Source organism: Arachis hypogaea, chromosome 20, assembly GCF_003086295.3.
Source record: "Arachis hypogaea cultivar Tifrunner chromosome 20, arahy.Tifrunner.gnm2.J5K5, whole genome shotgun sequence".
Classification (NCBI taxonomy): Eukaryota; Viridiplantae; Streptophyta; class Magnoliopsida; order Fabales; family Fabaceae; genus Arachis; species Arachis hypogaea.
The window spans coordinates 4,953,518-4,974,110 of NC_092055.1; the positions used below are offsets into that span (position 1 = coordinate 4,953,518).

The 20,593-nt window shown below is 29.8% G+C and overlaps 2 protein-coding genes across 2 annotated transcripts; both read left to right on the forward strand.

The window, feature by feature from the left end:
• The first annotated feature begins 690 nt into the window (after positions 1-690).
• LOC112783147 (uncharacterized) lies at positions 691-5,614 on the forward strand. The gene is made up of 8 exons (XM_025825940.3): positions 691-1,314; positions 1,388-1,499; positions 1,609-1,731; positions 2,466-2,655; positions 3,077-3,155; positions 3,636-4,026; positions 4,176-4,333; positions 5,109-5,614. Exons 5-8 carry the CDS (start codon positions 3,084-3,086, stop codon positions 5,403-5,405), a joined length of 918 nt encoding a protein of 305 aa, XP_025681725.1. The 5' UTR covers positions 691-1,314; positions 1,388-1,499; positions 1,609-1,731; positions 2,466-2,655; positions 3,077-3,083; the 3' UTR covers positions 5,406-5,614.
• Positions 5,615-17,936: 12,322 nt separating this feature from the next.
• Positions 17,937-19,876, forward strand: LOC112784584 (polyphenol oxidase, chloroplastic). The gene has a single exon (XM_025827848.2). It carries the CDS (start codon positions 17,980-17,982, stop codon positions 19,735-19,737), a length of 1,758 nt encoding a protein of 585 aa, XP_025683633.1. The 5' UTR covers positions 17,937-17,979; the 3' UTR covers positions 19,738-19,876.
• The last annotated feature ends 717 nt before the right edge of the window (positions 19,877-20,593 follow it).

The following is a 20,593-nucleotide window of genomic DNA, read 5'->3' on the forward strand; positions in this document are numbered from 1 at the left end:
CATGGCTGTTTCGATTTATGTACAAACATAAATCTAGCCTATCTGTTTTGATTTATATATAAATCTGTTATGGGTGATTCAAGTAACGTTATTCATTTTGGGTGATTTATGTAATATTAGATAGAGTTTGATTTAATAACGTGAATTATCCTATTAATTCTATCATATAATAATATATTTTTCTCTTATGTTAATCAAAGAATTTCAATAATTATCAACTACATCTAATAGAATGACTGAGAAGGCTAAAACGAAGGAAAGAAAACAGTAGTGGATATATGATTAGAGAAAAATATATAATAACGAGAAATATACTAAAACTGAATTTTTCCTCCAACTAATAAAAGTGAGGTGTCAATTTCTTATGAATTCATTTTTCCTCTAAAATAAAATCACTATTTTCTCTTCTAAATTTATTTTAGAAAAATATCTTTATTATAATTATATTACAATTAACATTTAACTCATACTAATTTAAAAAAATATCTTTATTATAATTATATAAAATCAATATTTAATACATTATCAACTAATAAAAATGAAGTGTCAATTTTTCATAAATTCATTTTTCTTCTAAAATAAAAGTACTATTTTCTCTTTTAAATTTATTTTAAAAAAATATCTTTATTATAATTATATTAAAATATTATAATTATATTATAAATAATATTTAATGAATAATGCATAATTATAATAATTTAAAAAAATAAAATAAAGCTTATTAATTTATTTTTCCACTGCACATGTATGTAGCTGTCGAGGCCATTGCTGTCGAGCTGAGTCCAGAGGAAGGCTCGAGGGAGCAGCTGCCTCACGCGAGCTAAGGGAGCTCGTCCTCGCCGATTTGCCGCCGCGTTGCTCGGGACTGTCGCGCCGCCACCGTCGTCCAGGGAAGACCACCGCCGCGTCGCGTCGAGGAGGAAGGCCGAGACTGAGCGACGCTGGGAGAGAAGAAGACGCGAGACGGAGGAGCTGCGTCCAGTCGCCGCCGTCGCGCCACTGACCGCCACCGTTCCGCCGTCGCCGTCCGTAGGGGTTCTGCCAGGAGAGAGTTCGGGAGCAGAGCAGACGAGAGAGAGAGAGATCTGAGGCTGAGTTGGGAGTCCAACCACCGCGCCCAGCCGCCGTTCGCGTCGACGGCGCTGCCTCCGTCGGAACTGCCGCCGTCAGGAAAGGGTTCAAGCCGCCGCAGGTGTTACTGCCGGAGAAGGGAGCTGCGTCTCCGTGACTCTGACCGCCGGGAGTGGTTCTGTGACTTCCGGGACCACCGACGAAGCTTCTGGCTGTTTCTGCCGTCGCCGGAAAACTCTGCCGGTAAGGGTTTTGAATTTGGTTTTCATTCGTTTAAGATTCCGGAAGCTTTATCGTCTCTGTATGTGGGTTTCAGTCACCATTGCCGGAGCCCGGGTCGCCGCTGCCGCTTGAAGTGGCTGCTGGGCTGCCGCCGAACCGGTTCGGAGACCGCCGCTGTTTCGGTTCAGCCGTTCCTTCTTCGTTCGGTAAGCATTCCAATCTGAAAGCCCTCTAGATACTGCTCTGTTATACGTTGAGGTGTTGTAGCATTAGTTGTTATGAGAGTTAATCTCGGTTACTATATGTTGCGATTAGAGTCGTTGTGGTGGCTGAGAAAGCGGTTTGGAGCTGAGGTTTTGATTGCAGTCGATTCGGGTGGATACGAAAGGAGTCAGTTAGCGAGTTTGGGTTGTGATTTCAACGTATTGAGGTAGCCAGGTAGGGGCTTTTTATACAAACTAATTTTATTTAAATTGGAAATTGTTATGAATAGATATGTTGTGCGAAATGTATTTCTGGTGGTTATGTGAGTCTTGTCTTGTGAATTGTCTGATTTTATCTTGGACAAATATGGTTGCCTGTTTGATTGAAACAATGTCTGATTTTGATAAATTGGAGATTTCTGGATTGGTTGATTTGAATGATTTTTGATAATCTGAAAGTTGAGTTTTTGTTTTATTGGAAACTGATTTGGTCTTGAACCTGCTGGAAAGAGTTGATGATTGGTTTTGTTAGGACCCGGAAAAGGTGGCAAAGTCCAAGTTTTAGGGGAGATGCTGCCGATTTTTTTATAAAATTCGAGACTTTATTTGAAACGAAGTTTTAAAAAGAATGAATTATGCCTTGAATTGAATTACGGATATATGAAATAGGTTTGAATTCTTTTATTAAGAAAATTGTTATATTTTGAATGTAAATTATTTTAGGAACGAATTAGGTTTTAAAGTCAATTTAAAGATGAAAATAATTATGTTTTGGAAGTTGATCAAATAAGCAAATTTGAAGGAGTTTTAATGGATTTAAAAGGAACTTGGATTTTTGATTAACTAATTTCACTTTACGACGTTTTAAGAAAAGTTTGAAGTATTTTAGGAAACTTTGAGGGTTTCTTATCCTTCATGCTCTTTATCCTTTTGTTTGTGTTTATAATTTTATTTATTTATTTATTGCAGTTCTGTTCAAGGTCCTGATTGGAAAAGTTAAACAGAAAATAAACCTACTGCTTCTTCAGTGTTGATGTGGCCAAAGACATACAATTCTGTTGTAGAGGATTGTGTCTCATCTTAATTCTCAATTAGCTGGTGCTGTAGTAACTCCAAAGATCTTAAGTGAAACTTTTTGGTGGTTTACTCACGCGTACAGGTAAGGTCTCTTTCCATGTGAGCTCTTCTCTGTGTATATGCGCACCCCTTTTATTATATCCAGTAAATGTCTGATACAACTTTTAAGCACTCGTTAAACAATCAGAATTTCAATGATTTATTTTAGAAAATGCAAATGGTGTTGTGCTTTGACTGCACAAACACTGCCTATATTTCATAGTTAACTAGCCTTAAATAGATATCCCAGTAATTTCGCCGGAAAAAAAATGATTATTAGCATGATTATTGCCTTTTCTTTTGGGTGAAAAAGAAGGAACATTAGTTTGTTTTTTCAATTGGCCAAGTTGTCATCTATGAACTATGATGCAGGAGCTGAAAACAAATGGCATATGTGATTCATTGATCATTTAGTTAGTGATTCTCTAATCTTTCACCTGTTTCAAATTTGTGGTGTTACTCAGTTTCTCCATGAAGACTTGGAGGCAATTTATTGGACTGTGTATATATTTGTTGGTGTGGAGTTCATTTATATCATCTCCTGTAAGCTATCTCATATCCTCTTAGTTAATTTGTCTCTTACTCTCTTCTCTATCCAATAGTATTTATTTTCCTATCAAAATAAAAAATACATTACATGTTTGTTTAGTGCAATTTAGAATTTTAGATCATACCTATACAGATCTGTCAGTTGTGCTTGGTCTATTACCTTCTTGGTTTTGTACTTTTGAACCCTTTAAAGTGAGAATCTTGTAAATCAAGGAATGGGATCTACACTCAATGCAATATATTTATACAAATGTAAACAATTTTTTTTTAATTTTTTCAGTATAAGAATTCTCATTTTGGAGAATTCTAGCCCAAGTCACTTCTGAAAGACAAAAGCAATAATCAAATTTTACGATTATTATCTTTGATACACACATGAAAGAATTCAATGCAATCATGCTCGTGCTCATATAGACATCCACATCATGCCCTTATTTTCTTTTAATTTTGGCAAATCGTGTTTTGCAATTCTAGATTGTGGATTCTGCAAATTCAAACTTCAACAGTGGAAATGAAAGAACCTTTCATCCCGTCAAGAAATTTGTGATGCAATCTTATTTTGACAGGCACATAGAATTACATGATTCAGTTTTTGATAATTTTATATCTCAAGAAGACAATGTTGGTTTGTGTCAAGTGCTTCCAGAAAACCATGATTTTGTGCCAAGATTGTCAGTTCTGAAGCGAGATCTTATTGGCGAAGGTTCTCATCGTCATGTGTCTACGTTACTAAAATTTCAATCTCAGCAATTAGAGTCTTCGTCCCAACTTCTAAGCTCCTCGTGTGACTTCATAATTATTGAAAGACTACCTACCGGGGTTTTTGCTGATCCATTTGAACTACAGCGACTTGTTCAGCGTGGTGGTATGTACTTTACATGCTTCAGAATAAAAAGGAAAAGAAATTCATAGTTTCAGGACTATCACTTTTTTTAAAAAAAACCTAAGTTTTAGACACAAAAAAAAGGACTATCTCATTTTTTCATGCCAATGAACTTTTTTCTTTCCTTGCAGTCTTCAATGATGTTGATGTCTTTGGTGATACAAATCTGGAACTTCCTTCCTTCTTGTCTAATCGTTCTGCTGTTGAAATACATTTGGTTGTTGACCCAAATAAATTTCTAGAGCCAACTGATATCAAGATTGAGCTTCCATTGCATGCGCGCTATCAAGTAAGAGGCTATTAAGTTCAATTACTCTTCTTTTTTAGTGCCATTTTCAATTAGCTCCGTGTAGTTATATATTTTTTAATCTAATGTTTTAAAAAATAAAAGCTTATAGTATAGTCTTGCATTCGCTATGATATAAAGATGGGAAAGTCATTTTTTTCTATTTGCTTCTGTTATTCACTGGTGCTATATACGGCGCAGGGGTGGAGCTAGGTTGAATTTTTAGGGAGGGGCCAAAAATTAATTTTGCAATAGAGAGTAAAATAAAATTTTTAAGGGGGTAAACTAAAATTTGTACGCAACTTATAAAGAAAATTTGAAGTTTTTGGGGGGGGGGATTGCCCCCCTTTTGTTGCATGAGGCTCCCTGATATGTGGTAATACTCTACTGTTATCGGTTCTAGTAGTGTCGAGTGGCAATGGCATCCTTTCTTGTTTTGAAAGTTCTGGAAGCACAAATAAAATTTCAAAATATTTATTGTCCAAGTGGAATTTAACCCCATCTGAAAATGAGAAATGCTATTGAGTCAGAAAATATTTGTGGAAATCTTCAATAGAAATAATGAGTTATTGGATGAAATGAGGTGACAGTATCTACTTAGTCATTAATAATCAATAGGATATCTATTCATCAGGATAATTTAATTTTACTAGTAGTCTTAAAACTTCTAACATCTTCGTAGTTGTAACATGGAAAAGAACAAAAATTAGTTTTCTTTGAATATTAGACTATTCTTGTGTTGCCTAATTTTCTTTCCTTCCTTCTCCTTCTATTGCAGCCTCTAAATGAAAGTGGCTACTCCACAGTTGAACTTGGTATGCCTGATATTCTGGTGCGCTGCAGCACAAAGGAAAGGTCAGAAAATCAAAATTATTTCTTCAAATTGACCAACAATGATGCTGATGTTATGTATGAAGCTGACGTTCTTTGGAGAATTCCTTCTGGGAAAAAGGCACATTCTAACCTAGTCTTTGTCATTACATTTAGTATAGCCTTGTTATCAACTCTTGTAATTTTTCTCTCGTCATTAGAATATTCTAAGAGCAGAGTGAGAAAAGATTCCAAGCAATCTTAGAAGTTCTTCCGCCAAGAATTCTGGGTATTGATTATGGTGTCTTGTCCCTTCTTTTATGGGTATTGACAAAGTTTAGGTGGCTTTAATATTGGTCAGTCAACCAAGGTCAGAGTATATGTCTGTGCTTATGAAAAGAGTGTTCATAGCAATAGAAACTAGAAAGGACTCGAATCCACATTATTTTGAGATATGTTCTGAACATTGACTTCTTTGCTGACTCTCCTTTACAGTATATCTCGTCTATAATAACCCCCCAGGCATGATTTGGGTGAAAATTGCTATTACTACCCTTACAATGGCTAGGATGGATTTCTCTCTGTCTCTTCATCCGTGTTAATTCTTTGGGAACTCTTCGGCGAAGAGTGAAGATTCTAACTAAATTTGTAGACGATTTTTTTCTATTATAAAACGAGTAATCTTCACTCTTCATTGAAAGGTACAATGCACCATAACATTATCCTAATTCTTCCCCAAGACCCCTATGAAACACGACATAATGAATTGTCTATGGCCTGTCTTCTTATGCTACTGGTTCCAAACAAGGCCTAAAACTTTCAACTTACAGCAATATTCTAATGGATGAACTGAATCTTATTAGGTTAGTAGTGGTGGGTCCTGTAATATGACAATCACAAAACTAGAGGTCACATTGCATCAAGAAGGTGTGCAAGTTCATGTATAATCCCATGAAGTCTCAAATGTTGTTACCAAATAGATTTTGGTATTGTTTAGGCATCTTGACCTGTTGCATTATCAAAAAGTCAATTTCAATCTCTTTGGATCTCAAATCAATTTCTGATTCCGATCAATTTTGGGGGGTCAATGTCTAATAATAGGTGCCAATGAGTTATAGCTCAAATGGCATAGTCTCCCCATACTCAATTAAGAGGTTGCGGGTTCGAGTCTCCTATCTTTGGTAAAAAAAAAAAAAAGTCTAATAATAGGTACTCTATTAGTTACTTCTAGATCCACATCAAAGAAGCAAACTCTAATACGAAGTCTAACAAATTAAAAATGCTGAATTGAAATATCGATTGTCAATTAGCTGTTGAATTAACTTGGACTCAAGTCAGCTTAGAGTGTCACCCGTCTAAAATGTCTTAAAATGCACCACGTGAAACTCATGTATGATAATGAAGAATTAAGATAATAGAATGATTCACTGTTACGGAATAGGTACTTCAGAAGCAAAATAATAGTGCATTATTTTCCATATTTCATGAAAGTAGCAGACCTAGGGTCTTTTCTTCTTTGACTTCTTAGGTTGAGGGAGAATCAAGATTGGTTTCAATAAAATAATTATATTAGTCATTTGTAGTTTTTATTAGGAAATTAGTTATCTATTATAAGAAGTTATATATATGCTCTCAATTATGACTCTCTCAATTATCACGTCATTTATTTTGATTCTATGAATTTGTTGAAACAAATTTCATTCTAATATTTTGCAGAATTTTACTGTTGTACATCTTTTGTTGAAAATGTTTTAAATAAAAGAAGAAAAATCCTAAGTGCTTTCTTTTAAAAAATGCCTTTGAAATCTTCAACAGCAAAGCCAAATTAGCTTGGTCTATTTATGTATTGAAAAATATGAATTATAAGAAAAAGAATACTCAAATCTATTCCGATTCTTGAAGCACGTTGTTATTTAAAAAAAGTGTATGGAATTCCATATAATCTAAATTTTACGAGAGGACAAAAGTATATATGAATTTTCACATAATAATCTAATATACATTTTAATATTTTAATCAGTTATGTGTACATATTAATATCAAGTTTTTTTAATCATTTCTATTCTTCTGTCATCTGAATAACTTTTTTGGTAATAATGATGGTCAGATAGCACATTATTTGTTACGATGGCTTTGTACAATGTGTGACTTGGATTTAATAAATAAAAATAAATAAAAGATTAAATATTAAAATGAAATTTTTTAAATTCTTCTTCGCGTCAGTTCATATTGAAGATTTGTAAACCCTAACCAATCAAAATGTCATAATATCAACCAAGAAGGAATATACCCTAAATTTGTGTAAGTGCTTGTGGTGACTCTTCTTCTGCGCCAAAAAATAGAAAGAAGTTTGACTACAACAACGATAAGTGTTTGTATAAATTTGATGCAATGATGTTTGAGTTTGTGATAGAATGGAACTCAAGGAGATTGTTTTTTCGTTGTCTATTATGATGAATTTTTGTTTTGTTTATGATGATAAATGCTATGCAATTTATGTGAAATGTTCTCGAATTCATGAATGCAGAAGGTTAAATTGAGGTGTAATTATTTTATTTTGGCTAATAAAGTTGTTGATGCCGAAAAAAAAAGAAGAAAAATTTAGGAGAATAGTAAAAAAAGCAAATGGAATTATATAGAAGAAAGCAAATGGAAGGATAAAGAAGATGCTGCAAACAATTGATGGGATTAATAAAAAATTGAACATTATAAAATGGGATTACATAATGTAGAGAACCACCATGACAAATAACGTGCCACTTGATAGCCACTATTACCTGAATAGTTACTTAGGTGATAGAAAGGTAGAAATGACTAACGGAATTTGATAGTGGTATTTATACTTGACTTATTAAAATAGAGTGTATATTGGTCTATTGTGTGAAAATTTATGTGTATTTTTGTCCATTTTTTTTTTCCACAAAAAGTTAATATTTCGTACAAAGCATTTAGATAGCGAGGATAACATAGCGTTATAACACTAATCTAACACACAAAAAACAATGCATAAATAAATTGAAATTAATACAACGACAGCACCCCCCTAAAAATAAACAATAAGTACCCCCCATATGCTCTAATTTAGATTTGCTTATTTCAATTATATTATGTGTACATAAAAAAATAAAAATATAACAATTAATTTATAGACTATTTATTACGCATATGCAACATTTTTAGATTTTTAATTTATGATGTGATATGGACACTATAACTTGGCCTCTACAAGATATAATTTAGAAATTAAATTAAAAGAACGTTAGGATTTTCATGACTCATAAACAGCTACCACTTACGTTACGTATAACTCAACCGCTATACCTATAACTCGATCGTTACTACTTGATCCATTCCGTATTACTCGATAACTGTGACATGACTCGAAAAACAAGTCAAACAAATAGATATAATCATTAAAGTAAAATATACAAAATTTTTCACACATTACTCCTAATAGCTCGGAAAAATAGTAAAAACAGACATTAAAACTTTAAATATAATCGCATTGTAACCCACACACGTTCTCACTAATATCTTAATAACCGAAAATATTAAAAAACAGTTACTATATAGGATAAAGCAAATTAAAAAATAGAACACATCTCACTCTTATTCTCTTTTTTGAATTATTAATAACTTGAGTTTCGGAATAACTTTTACATTTGTGAGGTATTTTTTGGAGTCTCATATATAACTCATCCAGGTTTTGTCTTCTGTGATGAATTATAATTCGAATAGACCCTTACTAGCAAGTACAAGATACATTATTAGTTAGGACAGCAATCACAAGACACAGGGTGTTTTGTTCCCATCCTTATACTTCGTTCCTTATCCTTATATTCGCTATTATTATTATTATTATTATTATTATTATTATTATTATTATTATTATTATTATAGGCGAAAGAACCCAAGATTGAGAAGTTTAAAAGTGGTAAAGTATACGATTTTTTTAAGAATTTTTTTGAAGATTTGAACCTTTATAAATGTCTCTCGAGAAAAAAAAATTAAATTTAAGTTCTATTCAGAGGAATTTTCTGACATTTATAAGTATCCGATTTTTCTTAGTGGTACTTTTGTAGATCCAAGCAATCTTCCCAGCCTGTTGAAAGCAAGCACGCCTTAACAATAATCATAATAAGTAATAATAATGAGTAGTTTGGAATGGTTAACTAATATGAGTTTTCGGCTATATAGCCAATGGAAAGAACATATGAAAATGATGGTCCATGTCATGGAAGGCCAAATTCTTTGGTTCTGGACACCTTATGTATAATATTTTTAAATTTTATTATTTTTAATAGTGGCTTATTGGAAACCAAACCTAGTGATCACTTTTGCTATGCACACTACTTAGACCATATATGGAATTGACATATTCAAGTCCTTATGCGAAGCTAATTTTGATATTTCTTGGATAAAATCCCACACATGACACACCCCAACAAAAAGTGAAATAAATAAATAAATAAAGTGATGGTGATGTTACTCATACATATGCATATAACATGCATTAAGGATTCATATAGAAGGACAAATAGCAAAATCTTATCAAGTTTGACATTACATTATTAAAAGTCATATTTGATTATTTAAAAACACTTTATACTCGATGCTTAGAGTTCTAGAGTAGGATTTTAGGTGTACTAATTAAGAACGATAAAATTTTTTAAAACAAGTTCAAAACAAGATGTGAATCCCTTTTAATTTTTAAACCCTTCTTTTTAGCCATTTTTGCTTTTTAAAAGGAGTGGGGTTTGAAATTCTATTACTTATGTAGTTATGTGATTGTTCTAAATTAGAACAATTTCATAATGAAAATTGACAATATGCTAAAAATTGTTTGAAAAATTAATGATATTAAACTTTATAACTTCACTAAAGTTCTCGTTTTAGTTAAAAATCAGAACGAAATACATTGTAAATTAAAGTACTTTACCGCATTTTTTTTATTAATCCAAATATCTTCATTATTTATGCGATCATCAAAAGTTAACTACAAGGGAAAACTAAAATATATAGCATTCCAATTTCCTTCTCAAGCTTATTGAATTGATTCAATGCGCAACAATTTCACTATCAACTACTATAAACAAGCTAAGTCAACTTAATTAACGACAACTCATCTTTGTTTTTTTTTGCTAAAATAAAGTGCAATGATAATGGATTTTGCTTGGTCGAAAATGAGAGTGTACAAAGTAGTAATTTCATTTTTAGAGGCAACTTATGCTGCTTCTTCATTCTTTTCCCATTAGCTAATGAGGCGCACTTACTCTTAGAAATTGGAATATGCATCAATCAAAGGCACATTCATAGAATCATATATGGTACCTAGCTTATAAAAATTTACATAAAATATAATTTTTTAATATATTTAATATGTATTTATTAAAGTAAAAATTTGCAATACTTCTATCGATAATAATTTTAATATATACCTTTAGAATAGATGTTAATATTATCAATAATTAAATTTTTTTAGAAAAAATATATAATTTAAATTTTTAATATTTGATTTGCTATGTATTTATTAAAGTAAATAAAATTTTAAAACTTTTGTTACTAATATACCCTTGATAAACATAAATTAATAACCCTACAGGGAAAGTGTTTCTTCAGGAAATTTTTTTTTTTTTCAAAAAACAAAAAATTGCGTTCCATCTTTCCCATGAAACTTGAGCATGAAACAAGGGTTAATTAAGGCCCAAAGGAAAGTATGAAATGGGTAGAGGCCCAACAAAGCAACAAAACTGTAGTACTTATTAAAAATCATCACCCGCTATGTCCTGTGCAAAAACGAAAATTTTTTTCAATTAATGTCCAATTTTTTTTATCAACAAAACTAGGGATGGCAAAAATCCCCAACGGGGCGGGTATCCGCGGGGATTTACCCGTCACGGGGCGGATATGGGGACGATTTTGTACCCGCGGGGACGGGGGACGGGGCCCCGTATATTAAACGGGGCGGGGACGGGGATAGAGGTCCCCGCCCCGTGGAGACCCGTTTAAACTCCGTTTATGTAAAAAGACTAGAATACCCCATTTGTGTGTACTATGATTTTGTTAAGTATTTGTTATAATTATTGAGTTAGGTTAAGTATAATTTATATGATTATAATTAAGCATTTGTTATCATCTTCATTATCTTTGTTTGCTTTTTCTGTTATAATTACTGTGATTTGGATAAGCATTTGTTATAATTATTCTGAAATTTTTATTATTTTACTGATTTTGAATTTTTGGTTAAGCATTTGAGTGCTATACATGTAATTCATAATATTGAAGTAGATATTGATGAAAGTAAAATATTAAATTATATACAATACACTATTTTTTTAATTTTTTTCTAATTTTTTTTAATTTTTATTATTTTTTATAAAAATCCGTGGATATCCGCGGAGACCCGGGTCCCCGGCGGATACGGGGCCCCCGTTACCCGTTACGGGGACGGAGCGGGGACGGGGACGGATAATGGAGACGGGGGCGGGGGGCGGGGGGCATGTCCCCGCCTCCATGGGGACCCGTTGCCATCCCTAAACAAAACCCCCCTAGTGATGAAACTATAGTGTAGAGAATTGAAGCTAAGGAGTTCCTCTTTTATTGCATTAAAAAATTACGTAGAAGATTGAGGAGTCCCTTCGATTTAATTTCCAAACTATGATGTTAACAAATTAGGTTGAAGAGTCCCTTCTTTGTTGCGTCAAGAAATTGGGTAGAGAATAAAATTATTCTTTGAGGAATGCTAGGGGCCAGCAACTTTTGTAATTTGTAGCCATCAAATAGCCATCAATGATGGTTTTAATGGTGTGAGATTGGTGTGAACTTTCATCCAATGACTCACTTTTCTTTGCTGGTTACATAATGGCCAGAATTTAACAAAGTTGCTGGCCCTCTAGACTTTTCCTTATTCTTTTTGTACTCAATTTCAATCTATTCGAAAATTCCCCCATCTTCTGCGAGATGTTAAAATAACACTCATCTCCTCTCTATTTTATAAATGTACATTTTCCTCCCTTCTAACTTTTAAAAAACCTCATCTTTAATTCATTTTAAACTTTTTGTATTAACTAATGCTAACTTTATCCATTTTTTAAGAAAAAAAAAATATTTTTTAAAAAAATATCTATTAACAAAAATTTTATTTTTTATCATTAAATTTTTCTTACCAAAATATCTTTTAATAAATTATTTTTTTATTGATTAAATAGTATTTTTAAAAAAATTTAATAATTATATTATTTTTTTCTAAAATACCCTTCAATAATTTTTTAATTATTAAATTATAATTTTACCAAAATTTTCATTAACAATTTTTTTATATTTTACTATTAATTTTTCGATATCTATATATATTATTTTAACATTAAATAAAAAATTTTAGTAAGATTATTTTTCAATATCAATATATATTAAATGTTATATATACATATTAACAGTGGTAAGATTTTTTTATTTAATGTTAAAATAATATATATTGATATCAAAAAATTAATAGTAAATATAAAAATAATTGTTAACAAAAATTTTAGTAAAATTATAATTTAATAATTAAAAAATTATTGAAGGATAGGTATCTTAGAAAAAAATAATTTAATTATTAATTTTTCTAAAATATTTTGGTAAAAATATAATTTATTAAAGGGTATTTTGGTAAGCAAAATTTAATGATAAAAAATAAAATTTTTATTAATGGGTATTTTTTCAAAAAATCATTTATTTTTTTTAAAAAATGAATTAAAGAAGAGATTTTTTAAAAGTTAAAAGGAAAAGAAATGTACATTTATAAAATAGAAGAAAAAAAAAAGTGTCATTTTAACATTTTACAAGAGAGGAGAATGAAATTTTCTCTTTTTTTTTTTTATTCAGTTTAAATCCTTGTGTTCTTGTTATCTTTTATTTATTTATCATAAAAACAAAACTTCTCGATTGTTTGCTGATGGTACTTTTCAACTTCCATCATGAGCAAAAAGAAAAACCCTAATGTCGTATTGTTTTACTTTTCTGTTAAACATAGAAGAATTCAAAGTATATTATTAAAGACCATTTATACACAATCAAAATGAATCGATTTGGTGGTTAATTTATTAATCTGGTTAAATAAATGTCGGAGTTCAAAACAAGACCATTTGTACATTTTAAATTTAAGCTTTTAAGCTAAGAGACTTAAATTTAGTAGTATAATTTATTCTCGTCTAAGATTAGTTAACCTAATAGATATTCTGATAACAGGGTTGGTTTATTTATTTTATCTCAAAATATAAATTATCTCTATTCAATTTTGTGTGACAAATTAATTATATATATGTACTACTACTACTAGTAAATTAATAGGCATTATCCGTCATTTTATTAATTAAACGTATTATTAATTAATATGTTGTTTTCTAATAAAAACTCTTAATTTCAGATTTTAGGAATAATTCATTATCTATTATGATATTTTTTAAAAACATTTTACGTGCATCAAAAGTAAATTATTCTTTTATTTCAAATAGCTCTTGAAAAAAAGGAAAGCCCCTTGAATAAGTATGTGATCGATGGTATTGACTTTTAATTGATATTGAATGGTATGTGTTCCTTCATATGTATATGATATCATCATTTCGTCACAACTGAACTTACAGAAACACAATAAATATTCGTTTCAGACTCATGGAAAAAAATTTCTTGATTATTATGATGCATTATTAACGAATGATATATTATTAATTTTATAATTAAAATATATTATATATTATCTTAGAAGAGTATTAGGGGCCAGTAACTTTTGTGATTTGTAATCATCAAATAGCTATCAATGATGATTTTAATAGTGTGAAATTAGTGTGAGATTTCATCCAATGACTCACTTTTCTTTGCTGGTTACATGCTGGCCAAAATTTAGAAAAGTTGTTGGCCTCCTAGACTTTTTTATTATTTTTATTATAATTAAAATTAATTTTTAATTAAAGAATTATTTTTTTTGTTTTTTTACTCATTTTATTTTTTTATATATTATTATTCATAATTAATTATAAATTTGACGATTAAAATATATAATATAATATTTTTATTGTAATTAAATTAAAATTAAATATTAAAATATTAAAATAATATAATTATATTATATTATTGATTTAACAATAAAAATATATCACATAATACTTTTTCGTTAAAATTGAGATGAAATAATTTTTAAAAAATTAATAAATTTCTTTTCATCTTCTTTTTTACCTCTTTCCTTTTTTTTATCCTTTTTATTCTATACATAACTTATAAATTATATTACTAATTTGACAAACTAAAATGTGTTACGAAATATTTTTTATAATTAAAATAAATTTTTTTAAAATTAATAAACTTTCTGTCTTCTTCTTTATCTTTTTGTCTTTTTTTCTCTCATTCTCTATCTTTTTCTATTTTTCTATTATATAAAAAAATAAAATTAATAAAATAATATAATTTAAATAAATTCATAAAATTATAAAAAATATATTATTATTATATATTTTTTTAGTTTTTTTATTTAATTTTAAATTTTATTATTTATCTTTTTAATTTATATTTATATTTTTCTTTTTTTAAATATTTATTACATATAATTTAGACAAAATACTAATATTATGATTAATAATTAAAATCAAGATTCAATTATTTAAAAAATTAATTTTAAATTAATTTTATAACTATTAACATAAATTTTTTATATTAATATCTAATTGTATTTTTATATAAAAAAAAGAAAAATATTATTTTTAACTAACAAGTATAAAAATTAATTATTTTTATTTATGTAATAAACTTAATACCTAATTAAATATAAAAATATACATATTAAATTTGTTTAAATTTTAGATAATAAATATTAAAATTAATTATTAGTAAAAGATTAAAGTCTTTCACATAAAAATAATAACTAAAAAATTTATTATTTGATATTTTTTATCTACAAAGATTTTTATCTTTTTAGTTGATGAGAATTTTAATCCCTTAAATTTTTTTATAAAAAAATGTAATTCTATAATATCAGGATAAAATTAATACAATTTTAAATATTTATATTTCTAAATAGCATTATTACGGACAAAATACTAGTAATATAGTAACTTGTGTGTAGTGCTAGCTAGCAATTGGCCTGAAAACGAGTTTAGAGAGGCGCAAATCAAAGTAGAGAAAGAGAAAGTTGAAGCCGACAAGCAACCTTAATTCCTCGCCAAAACATAAGTGAGGTCTCAACACATAAAAAGTTGCTTGTCAAACTTTTCTGGTTATTTTTTTTTCTGGCCACACACTATGATCACATCTGTTTAGACTTTTTTTTTAAAGGAACTGTTTAGACTTTATTAGATTATTCATTTACATGCATGTCCGCTTAGGGTTAATAAATTTAATAATATATTTTATTTCATATTTTTAAATATATTTTTTTAATTGTGGGTTAGGACAGTTTGGTTAGATCTAGACTCCATTATAAGATATTTTATCTGAACTTTTCGATTTTGAATTAATTCAAAATAAATTAGAGTTAAATTAGATTGATTTAATATATAATTAGCGTATGTAATACTGTAAATTATATATAATAAATTAATAAAAAATATTAATTAAATTATATAAATACAATATTTTATTATTAATTTTAACATAAAATATATATTTTAATTATAAAATATTACCTTTTAAATTAATCTAAATCTATCCGATTGAACTCAATCCAAAACTTATATGAATAAAAATAATAAATTCAAATTCAAAAAATATGTTTGGGTACGAAGAACTAGTCCATATGTGAATACCCTTAATTTAATTTTGATAGAAAAATGATAAATTTTAGATCTAAACTTTAAATTTTAAATTCTAACCATTTTTATGTGTGTTTATCTTGTATTTAAATTAATAGTAGTCGATTTTTTATTTTTTTTTTCTAAAGTGTTGGTGTATTAATATTTCTTATTTTGTTTATGAGAAAGTAGAGAACGAGAGCATAGTATAATTGGTGAATCAAATTTTTTAAACAAAAATGAACCGGGTTATAAACATATAATCGTTTATGTATTTGTTATAAGATAAATTGAAAATAAGTGTAAAATTAAAAACCAAGATGAGGGACCAATCTAGTTACTCAATTTAACTCAATTTTCGTTATAGACATATAGGCAATGAATTATACGTTTCAGGAATTAATATGGTGGACTAAGTTTTCATAGATAATACCGAGAAAAACGAAAGAAGAAAAAAAGTTAAATTTGTGCACGAAAAAAACAATAAAGTTGAAATTGAACTGAACTATTCTCTAATACTAATTATTAAAAGGAGGATGATCAGTAAAGACGTGTAAAACGTCTTTTTATAAATATACTTATGGGTCATATTGTTATTAGATGTATTAATAAATTGGTTATTTTTAAATTTTTTAACAAACTAGAATAAAATCGATTTTTTTATAACAATAATAATAAATCTAATTGTTATCATATTCGGTCGAATCGACCAATTTACATAATCCACTGGATCATTTTTTTTTAGTTTTTTTAAAACAAATATCAGGAATATATTTGTCTTTTTATCAAAAAAGATTTAAACATGATTCGGTTTAAATTGTGTAAATCGGTCGGATTAAATCGGGTCTAATAATTATAGTGTGGACAATTATGTTTATTATTATTGCTATAATAAGCCGAGTTTGTTCTGGCTTATTAAAAATAAATTATTAATCGATTTAATAAAGATGTCCAATAATATTACGACACATATAAATGTCTTTAAAAAAAATATTTTTAGTATCTTTATCAAAGTGTCTCCTTATCAAAAAATTAATTAAATAATATGACATCCTTGCATAAAGTGTATTTAGTTACCTATTAGAGTATATAGAAAGTTTGAGAGTGGTATTTTTTTTTTCAATATCTTTATAGAAGTGGTCTCTTTATAAAAAAATTAATTAAATAATATGACAATTAGGTATGATGTCTTATTATTCATGTTACTGCATTTGCAACTTTGAATCCTTAACCAATTAAACTCGATTTTCATCATAGACTTAAAGTCATGTTAATTACTCATTAAATTGCATGCTTTAGTATAGTCATCATCATCATGTTAACGTTGAATGCATACTAATTTGAATAATGGTCTTAAATAAAGCAGTTAATTGCAAATAATTTGATCAGTTCTGTCAAAGATAGCAGATATCACGCCTAGACTTTTTATTGCAAAGAAATTATGGCGTGTCATTAGTACAAAAATGTGGTTGAAAGATTGACAAGAAAAAATGTATGTGGAGTTGAAATTTTGGTTTTATACTTTTATCCCAAGGGATTAGTCAATATAATTTCCCATATATCGTAAAAGAAAATTACATAGAACATGTGCAATATATATATATATGGTTACGTACGTGGAATTAGATGGCTGAAAGATCTTCATAATAGAGATATATATTGACTTCCGATATAAATATTAATAAAAATACATATCAAATAACGTGCATTATTCATGATTCATATTAGGTAAAAACTCAGGTGCAGTCGACTTCACGTGAAGTTGATACCTAAAAGTCGTGAGATGATTTGACTTATTTGACTAAATTTTCATCTAACAGTTGAAGTCGACTTCACCTGAATTTTCACCTTTATATTAACTAAAATCAAGTTTCAACTACATACAAAGTTAGTTATACTTATGTGTGTGACGGTGTGAGTGTTCAATTTAGAATTGCATTATGGAAACTTCGAACCACACGCAAACTACTTTAGAAATTTCCTCACACAATGCAATGCAAGCTCTAGTTATTATAAAAGGAATGAGAAAACTCTAATTAGAAACACACACACACACACACATACATTAAGAAATTAAACATGTCATTTACTATCTCTTCACCCTCCTCCTTCGTATCCACCATCAATAATGTCTCTACTAGAAATCCAAAACACCAACAAGTTCCTAATAGAATTGCATGCAATAGTAGTAGTAGTAATAACCAAAACACCAACAATGAATCATCATCATCATCGTCAGAAACACCTAGAAGAAATGTTCTAATAGGGTTAGGAGGGCTTTGTGGTGCTTATTATACCCTAAGTGGTAACAACAACCCTTTTGCCTATGCTGCTCCTATATCACCACCAGATCTAAGCACGTGCGGTGCACCTGACCTACCCAATGGTGCAAAACCCACCAATTGTTGTCCTCCAATTAACACAAAGATCATAGATTTCAAGCTTCCTTCAAACCCACCCTTAAGGGTAAGACCAGCAGCACATTTGGTCAACGATGAGTATTTGGCAAAGTACAAAAAAGCCGTTGACCTTATGAAAGCGTTACCATCCGATGATCCAAGAAATTTCACCCAACAAGCCAATATCCATTGTGCTTATTGTGATGGTGCATATCACCAAGTAGGGTTCCCGGATCTTGATCTCCAAGTCCACAACTCATGGCTCTTCTTTCCTTTTCACCGTTGGTACCTTTACTTCCATGAGAGAATCTTGGCAAGCTTGATCGATGATCCTACCTTTACCCTACCCTTTTGGAACTGGGATGCTCCACGTGGCATGCAACTACCTTCCATTTATGCTGACTCCAAATCTCCTCTTTATGACAAGCTTAGAAACCCTACTCATCAACCACCAACTCTAGTTGACCTAGATTTCAATATTGAGGACCCTAATTCCAAAGGCCAAGTTTCCTCCAACCTCTCCATAATGTATAGGCAAGTTGTTTCCAATGGAAAGACTTCTAGACTCTTCCTTGGAAACCCTTACCGCGCCGGCGACGATCCTGATCCTGGTTTGGGATCATTGGAGAATGTTCCCCATGGTCCTGTCCATTTGTGGACAGGAGATATCAACCAGCCTAACGGCGAGGACATGGGGACATTCTATTCGGCTGCGAGAGATCCTATATTCTATTGCCACCATTCCAACGTGGATAGGATGTGGTCAGTGTGGAAATCGCTCGGAGGAAAAAGAAAGGATTTTACCGACCCTGATTGGTTAGAGTCAGGGTTTTTGTTCTACGACGACAACAAAAACCTTGTCCGTGTTAGAGTCAAGGATTGTCTTGACTCTAAAAATCTTGGGTATGTCTACCAAGACGTAGACATCCCTTGGCTGAATGCTAAGCCCACGCCACGGCGTGGGCTTAAGGCGAAAAAGGTCGCACAACGTTTTGGTGTTGGCGCGGCTTTGGCCACAGAGGCTTCGAGAAATGCCAAGTTTCCGTTGGTTTTGGATTCCGTTGTGAGTACTATGGTGAAGAGGCCGAAGAAGTCGAGGAGTAAGAAGGAGAAGGAGGAGGAAGAAGAAGTTTTGGTGATCGAAGGGATCGAGTTTGATCGGAGTGTACCGGTGAAGTTTGATGTGTTTATCAACGATGAAGATGACAAGGTTGTGGGGCCCAACAATACGGAGTTTGCTGGAAGCTTTGTGAGTGTGCCTCACTCTCACAAGCACAAGAACAAGAAGATCAAAACTGTTTTGAGGTTAGGGTTGACGGATTTGTTGGAAGATTTGGAAGCAGAAGATGATGATAAGATTATGGTTACGTTGGTTCCAAGGTATGGGAAGGGTAAAGTTCATATTAGCGGCATCAAGATCGAGCTTGTTGCAGATTAAACATCTCAACCACTTATTAATAATTTGATGGATGTGTGTAATATGATCCATGTATCTCATGCATACGAAGAATATGTTGTATATGTTATCATTGCTGTAATTTCAGGTGAACCGATGATGAAATAAGTTCTTGCATTAATTAGCTTCAAGAAAAAAATATTCTTACTTTAAATATATTTTTGACAACCAATTAAAATTGACTTTTCGTAGGTTGCGTAAAAAAGTTTTACACAACTAATTATAATTAGTATTATTACATCAGTATTTGTATATGTTATCATTGGAAAATGTTTAATAACCAAAGAATAATTTATTTTATTTAATATTTATTAATTATTACAACAATTAATTAATATTAAATAAGATAAATTTTATTTGTTTTTTTTTATCTACCTAACATTACCGTTATCATTACTGTAATTTCAGATGAACCAATGATGAAATAAGTGCTTGCGTTGCTTCAAGAAAAAAAATATTCTTACTTTAAATATATTTTTGACAGCCAATTAAAATTGACTTTTTGTCGTAGGTTGGATAAAAAAGTTTTACACAAATAATTAATTAATATTATTATATCAGTAAAAATAATTAATTTTTAAATTTATTATTTAAAATACTATATAAAGTATACGAATTTAATTAATTTTAATATATTAATTGTGTAAAATATTTTACACAATATATAATTATATTTCTTTTATAATTATTTATATAATTAATATAAAATATAATTATTTTTATTAATATGACATTATATAATTGAATAACTATTTTATATTTTATCGCATTAAAATTAAATTCAAAGTATAAACGCATACATTAGAATTAAATTTAGTTAAACGATAAAAATAATTGA